The following is a 12,047-nucleotide window of genomic DNA, read 5'->3' as shown; positions in this document are numbered from 1 at the left end:
TCATACATATCATTCCTTTGAAATCCCACCATTTGCAAAAGCCTTCGCTAATTAAAAAGCCAACAGACTTCCCACACTGTGGTTCACAAACAGCAGCTTCAGTATCGCTATTACCCAAACAATAAGCTGTACTGTATACAGATACACAGATAAGACTTGTCTGCATTAAAAAAACTGAACTGGATCTCCATTCTTAAAATAAGCACTTTTAATGTTCCTTACAGGAGCAGGGGTTGCGGAATGGGCCAGACCCACAGGTTTGGATGGCTTCTGCAGCCACTGTTTGACAGAGAGCAGAGGAATGTTCAGGCTGCAGTTTTACTGTCACCCTGTGCCAATCTCTCAGCCGCACTCTTGGCTAACCCCCACACGCACCCCAGCTCTGCTGTTAAGAGCTTCACTCGCTCCCGTAGCTTGTGAGGTGGGGGGGGAGAAGACCACACATACGAATCTTGAAAATCAAACATCAAATGCAACTTTTCTTTACGCCCATCTTGAGCATAAACACGGTTCCCATTAATGACAGGTGCTCTGCCTTTAATGCTAACCCTGAGACAACCAGACAGACTACTGTATAACCAGGCCTCAAAACAGAGCTCAGAGATCATTTACGCAAGAACTTTAATTTAGAGACAATATACTGTATGTATAATTTATAATATCCAAAGCACTTAAGAGTTATATTGCAGCAGGAAGCAGGAATGAATAATATTGATAAACAAATGTGAAACTGATCTGTGAACATTTTACAATTTCCTTCCTTCAAAAACATCCTTCAGCCAATCCTAAGGCTGTCTCAAGAGGCCACATCTTCACACCAAAATATTCTGTTACTTTGAGATTCTAAGGCAATGTTTAGATATTGAGATTATTAGTTTAACATAAACAATTATATCAAGATTTATCTCTGAATTTTTAATAGCCATCACAGTGGTTGATGTTTGAATTTATCTGACAATCTCAAGTTACTGTGCCACACTAAGTCAAGTCAGAAACTGGATATCCCCCTCCAAAAAAAATTGTCTGTTGTCTTTACTTAACAACCTTATAGTAAACACTGGACTAAATACCAGTCTGCTTCAGTGTTGCAGCCTCTTGAAGTTCCTCCTTCTCACTGCAGGGGGAGCTCAACTCCTTGGCGCTCCTCAAAATGACTTCATCGAGTGTGACCACACTGATATGACTCTGGCCAGTGTGGCCTTCTGCCACACAATGAACACAGTTGAGTACACAAATACTGAACATACACAGAGCAAACACACAGCACACAGGAGCTTAGGGGCACCTTGCCTCCTTCTCAACTTCCATTTTCTTCCGCATCTAATTACTACTGAGAGTGCAGTCTGGTGACCACTTGAATTTGTATTATTCAGCTCACAGTAAAACAGCCTCCAAAACGGTTTAAAGCTTCAAACACCACACAAACAGAACTCAGCACAGAGGGATCACAAACTTACACATTCCAGCAACAATCTCTTTAAACTTCCCTCGGGTGATGGTTTTAACTGAACAGCTGTACCTAGGGCATCAGGCTCAAAAGGAAGGCCAACCCATATTGTATCTGTAAAAGTAGCCTCCTTCCAACCACGACGCCATCACACGGATACTCCAATGTCATTCCAAAAACAGTCCAATGTTGGGTCTAAAGGTGTACGGATGAAGAACACGGAGATGCTCACCTGAAAAATCACCCGAGAGATCTCCAGGTGTGACGTTCGGGGAACCCGTGGCCTCGGTCTCAGTGTACGACAGCGATGGACCTAAGAGGCACAAAACACAGGAACAAAATTAAATTCAGGGAGAGAGACAGGATCTTGTATCCAACCATGAGCCTGCACACTGATTACTCAGATCAGTATTACAACACGTGCTTAACAAGGAGAGCCCTGCATAAATATAAAAAAGATTCATTACTTCATATTCTTGATTCTCTGGCCTTAAAAGGATGAGTGAATGTGCAAACATCCTTACTGAGAGTCATTATTCACACAGACAAAATACCTAATTATTTAAAATGCAGATTTGCAGTCACTGGGTGTATTTACTCATTGCAAGAAAAACCAGTGGATCTAAGAGCGCCTGCATATTTCACGATATGCAAGCATGGCTCTCCTTGCCATGCCTGTCCAAGCTAGCGACAGACAAAATGCAGATCCCTACTCTGATAACGCCCTCATGCTAAGCAGTTTATCAGTTTGGTAAAGATGGTCATGTAAAATGTTCAGCACATAGCAAATAAAGCCAGCAAACAGCCTTTTCAATACACCATTGCCCAGAGGGAAGATGAAAAGGCAGAATTAATTATAAGTTTTTATTTAGTTTAGCTGACAAATCTACACTTCTACAACTTGCATCGTTTACCTTTTTAAATTTACATGTGCATGGCAGGACAATGTTGCATCCCAATTTCCATACACTCAACCATTTGTCGTTAAAGGCCTTGTTCAGTTACACAGAAGAGCCCCACCTGGGATTCAAAACTACACTCTACCAACTCTACACCCCCCACCCCACCCCAGGAATGTCTCCATTCGACCCACAGGACGCACCATGCATGAACGTAAGGGGAGTGATGACTACGTGCCCAGGAGACAGCACTCTGCATTTAGCAGACGCTCTTATCCAGAGCGACTTACATAGGTTACAGGGTTTTTTTTCGGTTACGAGTCCTGCTTCTTAACCACTATGCTACACTGCTGCCCCTGTCACCGATTTCACTGATTTTGTCACTGATTTTCCCAATTGTCCCACCGACTGCAAAGTCTGCCTGAGAGTTGATATACCTGCTGCTGAGAGGGGACCACAGCTCGCGCTGGCTAAACTGGCTGTGTCTGCTCGACATGTCGAGGCACGGCGGCGGCTAGCGGAAGCTTCCCTCCGCAAATCCGACTCACCATGTCTAATTACCCCCATTAAAATTCCCTGTGTTGTTTATTCTTGCTTCCTGGGACAAAGACTCCTCCGACAAGCACCGACCGCTGCTCCCTGCCAAACTCTCCACGCCTTGTGATTCAGGGTGAGCCAGGACCTGGGTGTTCGGCCCTTCTTTTTTATCGAAGTTTAACAAAGAGACATCTGACAGGTTGACAACCTAATAGTGTTTGTTAATATGGCACTGCTGTAAGAGGCTACAGAGATACAGCATCTCGTCTGATGATTTTATAGACTTGCAGCGCTTAAAAGACAGTGCAAGACAAGAGCCTTCTCTTTTCCACCTAGTCCTCGCAACAGGCACTCGGATTCATCCTTCACTGTCAAATGATTCTCCAGCTTTTCTTTCTCTCTCATAAGGTGAATCGAGCAAAAACACTAGAATATATCTGTCACAGTGTGGCACAGGAGTTTAGGATCTGGGTGTGCGATCCAGAAGGTTGTAGGCTTGATTCCCAAGTGAACCCAAATGCTGCAATACCTTTGAGCAAGGTTGCTTAACCTACACAGGTTGCCAGTGATAAGGATTAGGGTTAGGTGTCTACTAATGTAATTGGTTAACCTTTATTTAATCATGAAGGTCAACTGAGAACTCAGCTCTCTTTTACAGAGATGACCTGGGGAGACAGGGTGTGTGCGGAATGCAAAGATCTGCACACCCAATCATACGTGGGTGGAGGGGATGACCCAATTTGCTGGGGTCTGCTAATCTAATAGGTTTGCTAATGTAATAAGGCATTAATAAGGCATCTCCAATAAAATGGAGACGGTTGCAGGTTCCAAATCCCACATTTGCAGCAGTTCTTTTGAGATAGGTACTTAATCCAAACTGCCTCAGTAAATACAAAACATTGGACAAAACAACAGACAATATACTAAATGTGCACGTGCTAAACAAACAAATGCAATAACACACTCTCCAAAACAAACTGCTACCGCAGGGTCACACTGGGCTCCTCAGGGGAATACTGTGCTTCCAGGACACTACCACACTCACAATGAGCAAAGCAAGGGAGACCCAGGAAAAAAAGGTGTGTCAGACACCTTCATATACAGGCAGAACTCCACCGAAGAGGGAACACTTACCCAGTGGCTTGAGCTCTTCGCTGGGGGAGAGCCGTGAGTAGGGGGGTGGAGGAGACTCTGAAACGCAGAACACCATTGTTAGAGGTTCTCAGAGGCTGGCCGCCTCTTCTGTAATAGGTTACCGAAAGGTCCACATTTATCCAGAATAAAAAGGACCTCTCACTTTTGGATTCATCAATTCTCTCAAAGCGAAATGGTAATGCACACAAAATCAGGAAATATTACACCCCTGTAAATTTTCACCTATACATTAGGACAATGTGTAAGTTGTGTGCGATACCCTAGGTAACTCTGTCTGCTAAGTAAACACTAAATAATAACACTAGTGATAATTACACCATGAAACCTCATGCACTGAACAAAGCTATGCCAAACAGGTCTAGCTGAACAGTAGATGTAAGGGTGTGGCACTATAAAATAAACACAAGCCATTTAATCTTCCCCAAATCATGCCACTGCACATATTAAGACCTTACCATATACAGTGTGGCGGGCTTATGGTATGAGAGTATTCATTACTCATAATGAATAAATGCAATTAAAAAAACTTATGTCAATCGTGCACTTAAGTGAGGTTGTCCCAATAATTATATAAAAAAAATCCTACAGAAATCACTTGGAAATCTCGTGAAAACGAGCTCCTGATTTTGCTCTACATTTACGCCCCCGAGTCTGTTTTTGTTTTCTCAGAGCAATCCTAAACTTCCAATACGCACGGCAAAAGAAGAAGAGAAAGTACACGCCATCAGCCGTAAAGCCCGATACGACGACAGACGTTAGAAAGGGGAAGGTTTGGAACACGCAGTGACCTCGGCAGAGAGCTACGCAATGCAGAATAGCAGCGGGTTCTTTAAGAGCGGCGGCAGTAATTACCAGGATCCCGGCTCAGTCACTGCGATACACTAGTCTGGCGCCAGCATTATGCAAACTGTGTATTATCGCCACTCCTTCACCTAAATAGCACGAGGGGACCTCCTAAGGAAAAGAGCTTAAAAAGTGCAGCTTGAAACTGATCTTATTTCAAAGGGATAATGCCTGGCCAAAAAAAAAAGTTTAGTCTATTTAAATCCCTACCCTCTTCGTCCGGCCGAGTACTGTTTTTTTTTTTTTTTTCGACAGACGACAGCTTAACTCTAGCGTACTTGTCAAGATGTTCAACAATGCGTACTGCAGCCTACGTGTGAGTGTGCGCGTCGGGTATCACAGACGCATCAAACATAGAATTGTAACATTTTTAGTAAATTAGTATTTATTTACTTTATTTGTCAAAAGTATAACTGACTATTGTAAAGGTCGGTCACAAAACCCTCTCTCCTGTCTTCTACAGGAGGGCAGGGATGGAATGTAAACTACCAAGCTATGGAAAATCTTAAGCCCGTTTACATCGATAAGATGGAAGAAATATCTTCTCTTATCAGGACACGCATGAGCGTAGGGGAGCTATGCCTACGTGCCCGGGAGACATCGCTCTCGCTGCAGGCAACTTCGACGTGGAATACGTGTGGAAAACCGTGTAAAACACTTCCACTAAACATCCGCTTCCATTTCTAGAGCCCCAAACCCCCCGCGCCCCCCCGGCAGGCTACTTCTGTCTCTGTCTCTCTGGCACATTGTAACCTGTACATTGTTATGGGAAGACATTGCTGTTGACAGCATTTCTACTTTTTAAACTGACCTGTGCAAACAATATCCACTATCCCGACCATAATCGGTACATTTGCCGAACCAATTCAATTCAACACAGAGGTTTATTTGTGAACATACACCTAAACAACATTCATTTCCCACACTATCTCATCTGAAATCGTCAAATCTGCGTCTTTGAAGTGCAAGTCTCAGGCGGTTGGCTCTTGTGAACGCGGATGTTTTGAACAGATCAAACCACAATGTCGGCGGAGTGACAGAAATTCTGACCAGAAGCGCACATCTTTACACGCAATTCCGCGCATGTCCCGGAGGCGACTGAGGGCACGCGACCCAACATAACAGACACCGTGGAGCCACGGCTAACGACAATAAACAATGTCCTCGTTGCTTTAGATAGCGACACGATTTGAAAATAATCAGATAATGCTCCCTTGTTCATAAGTAAACGTTTGTATCAGAGTTATTAGAAAAGGCTACCTTATTTAAAAACAAAAATAAGTTGGCATTCTGACACTTGGGTTTTTGGTTAAGACTTATATAAGACTAAGTAAATATATGCATATAAGACTATGCATATATTTACTCATTACAATGCTGTTATCTGCATTAATTGTTATCTGTAAGTAAATTACAACATTTATTGTTGCCAAATGCTAACTAGTTGCTCTAAATTTTGACAACACAGTATTCTATCGGCCAACAACTAAATATAGTAGGCTTCATCCACTGAACAATCTTTTTTGATAATGGAGAGAACTGAAATATGACTCATTCCATGTGAAATTATTTTAAGGAGAAGAGGCTACAGTGCCTTATATTGGCATCTGCCAATATAAAGTGGTGAAAGAGAGCATTAATCATTTTGTAGAAATGATTAATGCTCACATGCATAAGTGAAAATTAATTTTGACCAAGTCAGCCATCTTCATTTTGATGTTTCCAGTAGAAATCAATCACTTCAAAACTATGAATCACATTTGGACCAGATTTTCCTTTGCCTTGGTTCTAGAAATGTTTAAAGGCTGAAGAATCAAAGAAACTCAATTCAAGCCAAAAACCCATTATGAAGCCTCTAAACCCCATAATTTTAATATTTAATTGAACAGCTTATAATGTGATTTCTATGTCTGACAAGTAGTATGGAGAGATTACTTCACATTCATTTAGCAGACACTCTTACACAGAGTGACTTCCACCACAATAGAACGTTAGTGTACACATTCAAGTTGAATGAGCAACGGTGTCAGACCAGGCTAACAACACTCCCAGACCAGTGAGTGTGTGCATAACACTATTCAAGCCCTACCCTAAGTTAACTTGTGCAACCTAACCAGACAAGGGAAGCCAAGTATACTACCATACTTCAGTCACTACATTTTATGTGTAGTATTGCCAAAACACATGGCAATACCACACATAAAATAAGCAGCAGGTAGTAGAAGTAGCTACACTCCTCAAATTAAATTCGTAAGACATGACAGATTGTTTGGGTCCAAAACCGTAATACCTATTTTTCCCTTTAAAAAAAATTAAATTATATCCCATCGGTCATGTTATCAACTTCAAATAGCATCATCTAGTGGACAAACCTGATTTTACAATATAAATGGATGTTTTCAAAGAATGAGATCACAAAAGATGGTAAATGTAAGTTAGTGCCCCTCGACTCTACAGGAACTGACGCTAATGGCCCACCTATTTCTTCGACTGACCTTTTCACAGTGTTGTGAAGCTACATGAAGGCACTAATCCTTAAACATGAGCCAAGAGGGGACAGCATGGCTAAGGGGAGGGGAGTACCCTTCATTAACTGAAATTACTTACAATGAATTTATCTGAAAAGCATGACATCATACCAGATTCACAAGCTTAACATTTAGGCCAACCGGTTTCTTCACAGGAAGCAAACAGTTGTTGATTACCTAACCTCTCGCAAAGGCTAAACAGTCATAACGCTGAAATCGGGGGGGGGGGGGGGGGGGGGGGGGCTCTATAAAATGAACAGAACAATTCAAGCACCAGCTCTTGATGAACAGACATAATTACTTCAAGTGACAGAAACATCCGTTACATCACATAGTGTAGGACAGGCAGTGCATGAAAGAAATATTGTTGTATATCATTGCTGCAACATGTAGAATGTGAAAATCCAATGATTTCCATCCTCTTGTATTAAACATCAAACAGTAACTGACATTTCTTACCACAGGTGTGTGATCTTTCTAGAAGCAACAAAAGTGTAGTGGTTCAGGACAAGGGCCCCCAAAGTTGCCAGTGTGACTCCCAGGTGGGCCACTGCTGTTATACCCTTGGTCAATGTATTTAAAACCAAACTGGATAATGTGTACAATTTGTAAGCTATGTTAAGTCACTCTGGATAAAAGTGTCGGCTAAACAAATGCAATGTAATAAAATGTAATTAACTCTACAAAGCCACTCCACTGTGGCCCGCAGCCTGGTGGCTGTGGCTGTTGACAACTGGACATGGAAATGACTGACACTGGCCAGCCTTCAGCCACTGAACCTTCACATCTTGGGCCAACCTGTATCTATCTGTCTGTACATAGGGAGGCTGGCTCAACACATCGGCCACCTCACTCACCACAGGAAGCATTTGAACTTTGCTTTTCCTTCTGAAATACACACTAGCTTTCCAATCCGCTTGGCCTGCAAGCCAAGATGTGACATCCTACCCCCTGTCAGGTCTGCCACATATTTTGCTAAAACTCTGTGAGTAAATAATGGCTTTGCATTCACCAAGCAAGATAAAATTCCAATCCTCAACATTCATTCTTCTGTTCTTGGTCTTCCATAAAAATGTCTTGGAAACCTGATAATTTTAATTTGATGAACTATAAATTCACCTACATAATTCAAAATGAATTGAATGAATACAGCTAGTTGTTACTAGTTATTGCTACTAATGATGATGATGACAACAACAATCACATTGATAGGTTTTAATTTGCTTGACTGACGGAGTACTTGCTTGGAAAAAGAATACAGCAGCGAGGTTCGTTTAATCTGAAATTCTGTCAATAGCTGCGTACATTTCGGCGCGACGGGAATCAAAGGGAGTAAGTTTTGTGGGGGAGGTATAATCTTAAAGATGCTCTCGGAACATTTCAGACACGTAACCATGGAGAAAAAGTTGTTTTGCTGAAAGGGACGGAAGTGCGTCTACCACTGCCGAATGAAAATCCACAAATTGCACAGCACGGCTAATCCCTGAGTTTTAGAAACAACCACATGTGTTCCACTACAAGGTCTGAGAACTCAGCTAGCAAGAACATTCATGGGTTCCTGGATCTAGCCAGGTGCTCTTACCTGGTCCGCAGAGTCGGCTGTAGTGGTAGGGGTTGCAGCAGACCGACGGGCCGTCCCTAGCCCCGAAGCTTTGGCACTCGAAGAGCGGTTTGAGCTGTGCCGGGTGCTGCAGGTCGGACCAGCGGTACAGCCGGCACAGTAAGACGTGAGGAGGTGCTGTATGCCCGCCCAGACGCAGCTCTGTCCGCGACACCATAACACAATCGCTCGGCATCCCCCCTTTAGACTCCACGGCCTCCAGCAAAGTATCCAGCGGTTTTTCCTTCAGCCTCTTTAAAAAGGAGTAGGTGGCGGCTTTCAGCTCCTGCTCCATTACCGAGCGGGGCCTCGCCTCCGGTCGCCCAGAACTTGCGTCCCGAGAGCTATGGTTCATCGGCACGATCTGGCACGACTCAGACTCAGATTCTGTACTTCGAACACTCGCCAAGCTTCTGGGTTCGGAATGATCCCAGTCTGTGAACAAGCAACACGTTACCGTTCTACATTCGCCGTCCTGCGCGGATCGGGGACTGTCATCCTCTGGAGAACACATGACACTCCCATCCCGATCCAACATAACCCCGGGGACACCGCTCCCCGCGGGATTTCGACTGTTTTCTACCCCGATGTCCCCCACGAGCGATTCTCCTCGAGCCATCGGACTGAGTTCCGTTCTGGGAAACTTTTCTGGGTTGCTGCCGCACAGATTGTCCCAGACCCCCTCGCAGCTGGCTTTGTAACTTCCATCTCCCTCCTCTCTACCTGGGATCAAACGGCTTCTCCAAAGTCGCCGCACAAGACCTGAGCGTTTCGACCTGAACATACGACAGTTTAAAAATCTATGTTGCTGTTATTCTTATTCGGATCTGTGAGGATGCAAGTGAGTTTTATGGTCGTTGTACAGCATCAATAGTTAGCAAATGCCGTGCAGAGCTTGCACAGCCGAATGCAAAATGTTTGTGTCCACAACGCAACATTAAATTTGGAACTACTCTATGCTGCATTGAAAATGTAAAATAAGAACATGACTGCACCGCTACACCGAAGTCAAAATGCATTCACTTGGATTCTTCAACCTGGGAACACAAAAAAGTCGTTTGTGTTCCCGTCCTTGAGGAAAACTGCATTCAAGGCATTAGAAGAGTATTTATGCTATACTGTACACCTCTAAACCCAGAAAACTGCACTAAAATAATGTCCCGACATAAACGCGCGACAGAAAGCAATCTCCTCGTACGCTCGCTGTTTTTGGACTTTGAAACACCTTAAGATCTCTCCCTTTAAAGCGGTAATCGGCACATGAATGGAGCTGCTCCGTTGAGAAGTAATCCAAAGAAAATCCTTTGCAGAATTCGCAATCCCAGAGGTTTTCCGTAATATTAAAGCAAACGTTTACAATCCCGGAATATCACGATAGCCTTGAAGATCAGCGAGAAATAATCCCCTGGCTAAAACTAGCCCCTGGGTTCGTGTTTAGATCTGTTCAATCGGCACCCTAGAGTTCTTTCTTTCTCCGTTTCTTTTTTTTTCTCCTCCTTCTGAAACACACACACACTCAAACACTCGCACGGGGCCCCAGAGTGCTATGGAGCCATTGGCTGCCTCCCATCACGTGCTAGTCTAGACACTTTGGCGGCTGCGAGCTGCACTGATTGTTGCGCAAACAAGGTCTCAAGTTTCTTAACTCTAAAGGCGCCCAGTAATCGCCATCTCTTTTTCCTTTTTTACAATCGAAGACCGTTTTGAATTATTTAGATTTACATTAGGCGTCTCAACTCTAGATAAACAGGCGGCCTAGATGAACTCTGAACTACTACTATTATTTTTATTTGACAATGTTCTATCATAATTAATAGCTTCTCATTCAAAACATTCAGACTAAATAGTTTCAGGACCTGTGTTCAGCCCAGTGACATCTTTATCGTGTGGTGGCTAAAATGCCAACCCTTCTGCTTGTGCAGTTGTTCAGTGAAGGGAGACGATTACCTGCACTCACAAATTTTCGCACAGGCGGGAACCCCACAAAATCCTGTAGGCTGACCTCGTGCAGAATTGAAGCCCCTCATCTGTATACGCGTTCCAACCCTATATTTCACTTTGTAAGGCCTCAAATTCCTACTTCCCTTACTTAAAGTCCCATAGCACAGCTGTGCATGTATATTCACAATATGCATGTACATTTTGTAACGTATTGGCTCTGTAAACACAAGGAAAAGTACCAGGAACAAAAAAAAAACTTTCAAACAAAGAATAGGTTTTTAAATGCGAATGTGGCGAAGCATTGCATTAATTTACCACAAAATAGCAAAACTGATGACGATTGGCACAATAGAAAAATAGTCGTCTGCGAAATAACTCAGTTACGTCCTGTTCCTTTTAGCGCTGCTCATATTTCTACCAGTTCTATTCATGAATGTAATCCTGGTTTCAGACAAATTAAGTTTTTCGAAATTGACAATTGGCTATTGTATCGTTAAAACAAGCCATATTTAGACGCAGATAACAGTAAACTAGCATACAATAAACATATTCGCTAATGATATTATTATTATTATTATTATTGAATATGCATATGTGTTACGCCACTGTTCGGTCGTTGAAGAGTTAATAGATTTTCTCGTGGAGTCAGTGTGGCGGGGCCACGCCCCCCGATGTATTAATTTGCTCTGGGTAGCAAAAGTTCAGGAATGAGGGCCGCCGATTGGATGTCAAGTCGTAGCGTCTTGCCCCCCTAATAAAAGGATTGGCCCAAAAAGAAAAATAGACGCGCCCACTGTGAAGTTGTGATTGACAGTGAATGAAAGAAATTCCCCTTTCGCGAGCACGTTGTCAACAAGAAGCGGTCAGTGTCTGAAAGGGTATACCGCTGGACAAAAACATGGAAAATACGGAAAAATAAGTTAGAGTAACTACAGACCCAGTAAGGAGGATTTAAAAGAAAAAAGTTAAGTCCTTATTGTGAAGGCGGTGGGGAAATTTCCAGCCAATCCAAGTACTCGCATAGTGACTGATTTTTGGCTATGTATGCACAGGTATTGTTTTGATAAATAATATGTAGCGAAAAGGCCTCACAGTCT

General features: G+C 43.1%; 1 protein-coding gene across 1 annotated transcript in view; it reads right to left on the bottom strand.

Annotated features, from left to right (window-relative positions):
• The window catches only part of LOC118788394 (mothers against decapentaplegic homolog 6-like), a 20,551-nt gene extending 10,059 nt beyond the window's left edge, over positions 1-10,492 (bottom strand). The window contains exons 1-3 of the mRNA XM_036544373.1: positions 8,992-10,492; positions 4,018-4,074; positions 1,680-1,760 (exon numbers count right to left, since the gene is read on the bottom strand). Coding sequence (XP_036400266.1) covers positions 1,680-1,760; positions 4,018-4,074; positions 8,992-9,793 — 940 coding nt within the window. The 5' untranslated portion in view covers positions 9,794-10,492. The remainder of the gene's footprint in view (positions 1-1,679; positions 1,761-4,017; positions 4,075-8,991) is intronic.
• Between the last annotated feature and the right edge of the window lie 1,555 nt (positions 10,493-12,047).

Source organism: Megalops cyprinoides, chromosome 13 (genome assembly GCF_013368585.1).
Source record: "Megalops cyprinoides isolate fMegCyp1 chromosome 13, fMegCyp1.pri, whole genome shotgun sequence".
Classification (NCBI taxonomy): Eukaryota; Metazoa; Chordata; class Actinopteri; order Elopiformes; family Megalopidae; genus Megalops; species Megalops cyprinoides.
The sequence above is the reverse complement of the archived record's forward strand: the minus strand, read 5'-3'. Positions and strand labels throughout refer to the sequence as shown.